Source organism: Myotis davidii, unplaced genomic scaffold (assembly GCF_000327345.1).
Source record: "Myotis davidii unplaced genomic scaffold, ASM32734v1 scaffold370, whole genome shotgun sequence".
Classification (NCBI taxonomy): domain Eukaryota; kingdom Metazoa; phylum Chordata; class Mammalia; order Chiroptera; family Vespertilionidae; genus Myotis; species Myotis davidii.
In genome coordinates, this window is record NW_006288615.1 from 16,163,404 (window position 1) to 16,164,704 (window position 1,301).

General features: G+C 48.1%; 1 protein-coding gene across 1 annotated transcript in view; it reads left to right on the forward strand.

Annotated features, from left to right (window-relative positions):
* The first annotated feature begins 367 nt into the window (after positions 1–367).
* SP3 (Sp3 transcription factor) overlaps positions 368–1,301 on the forward strand; it is a 69,463-nt gene continuing 68,529 nt past the window's right edge. The window contains exon 1 of the mRNA XM_015561825.1: positions 368–565. Within this exon, the coding sequence (XP_015417311.1) occupies positions 368–565 (198 nt within the window). The remainder of the gene's footprint in view (positions 566–1,301) is intronic.

Sequence of the window (1,301 nt, forward strand, 5' to 3'; positions counted from 1 at the left end):
CGCGCGCGAGGCCCAGGGGAGATCCGGCCGAGGCTGCCGCCGGGATGGAGGAAGCGTCGAGTGGAGCTGAGCCACCGGGGAACGACTTCCTCCCCAGCTCAGCTCCGCTCCAGCTTGGCCAGGCCTGTGTCGAGCGTCTGCGAGGCGGAAGAGGCCTGCGCCTCGGGCCTGGCAGCGGCAGCCGGCAAGCAAGTCGGGCACAGCGGGGTAATAGGCGAGCTGTAGCCGCTTTCGGGAACCTACGCTACCTAGGCCGCTCATTGTCTCTCCCCTCCACCCGGGGGGCAAACAGGAAGCGCGCAGCCGGGCCGAGCGACGGACAGGGGTCCAGACCAATGAGCACCGCCGACAGTGAGCGTGGCGGCGAATGAACGCGGAGAAGAGGGGCGGGACTTCCGGGCGATCTGTCACCCTCTTCCCCCCTTTTGGGCTGGAGGCTCCACCTTTTGTGTTTCCCGCACAGTCAATCAAAATAGGAAAAAAAATTCCCCGGACCGCTCCGGCCGTGTCCGCCGCCGCTTCCCGCATCCTCTCCCGCCGCCGCCGCCTTCGCTCCTCACCATGTGTAAGGCGGCGGGGTTGCTTTAATATGGTACAGTTGTCCTAATTAATGAATAAATATTGATGCATTATTATTAATTAAAGTCCACATTTTTTTCTGGTTTTACTTGCTTTCATCTAATGTCCTTTATCTCACCTGGGATCTTGTCCAGGATATCACGTTACATTTATTTATCAACTCCTTAGGCTCCTGTTGACTTTGACATTTTCGGGGGAGTTTTTTTTTTTTGGTGAACTTGAAAGTTTTGAGGCATATTTTGTTGAATGCCTCACAATTAAGATTAGACCAATGTTTTTCTAATTATTAGACTGAAGATATGTGTTTTTGGAGGAAGTTCAAAGAAGTACAGTGCCATTTTCATCACATCATATCAAGGGTGCATTGTACCAACATGACTTATCACTGTTGATCTTATCCTTGATCACCTTGCTGAGATTATCAGGTTTCTCTGCTGTAAAAGTGTTTTAACCATGCTACTCCTCCTTCCATATTGTACTGTGTAGAAGAAATTCACTGTGCATAATCCACATTTAAAGAGTTAGGAGTTATGCTTCACTTAATAGTCTACAAAATAAATTGGAATTCTTTGCACAATATGCTTTCTATTATCCCACATTTAATTATTTAGAATGGAATTTCTCTCCTCTGTCTTCCACATACTTAAAGTCTCATTTTCTTCATCTGGTACAGTAAAGATCAAAATAACAACAATTCACACTACCTCACAATTATAATTACA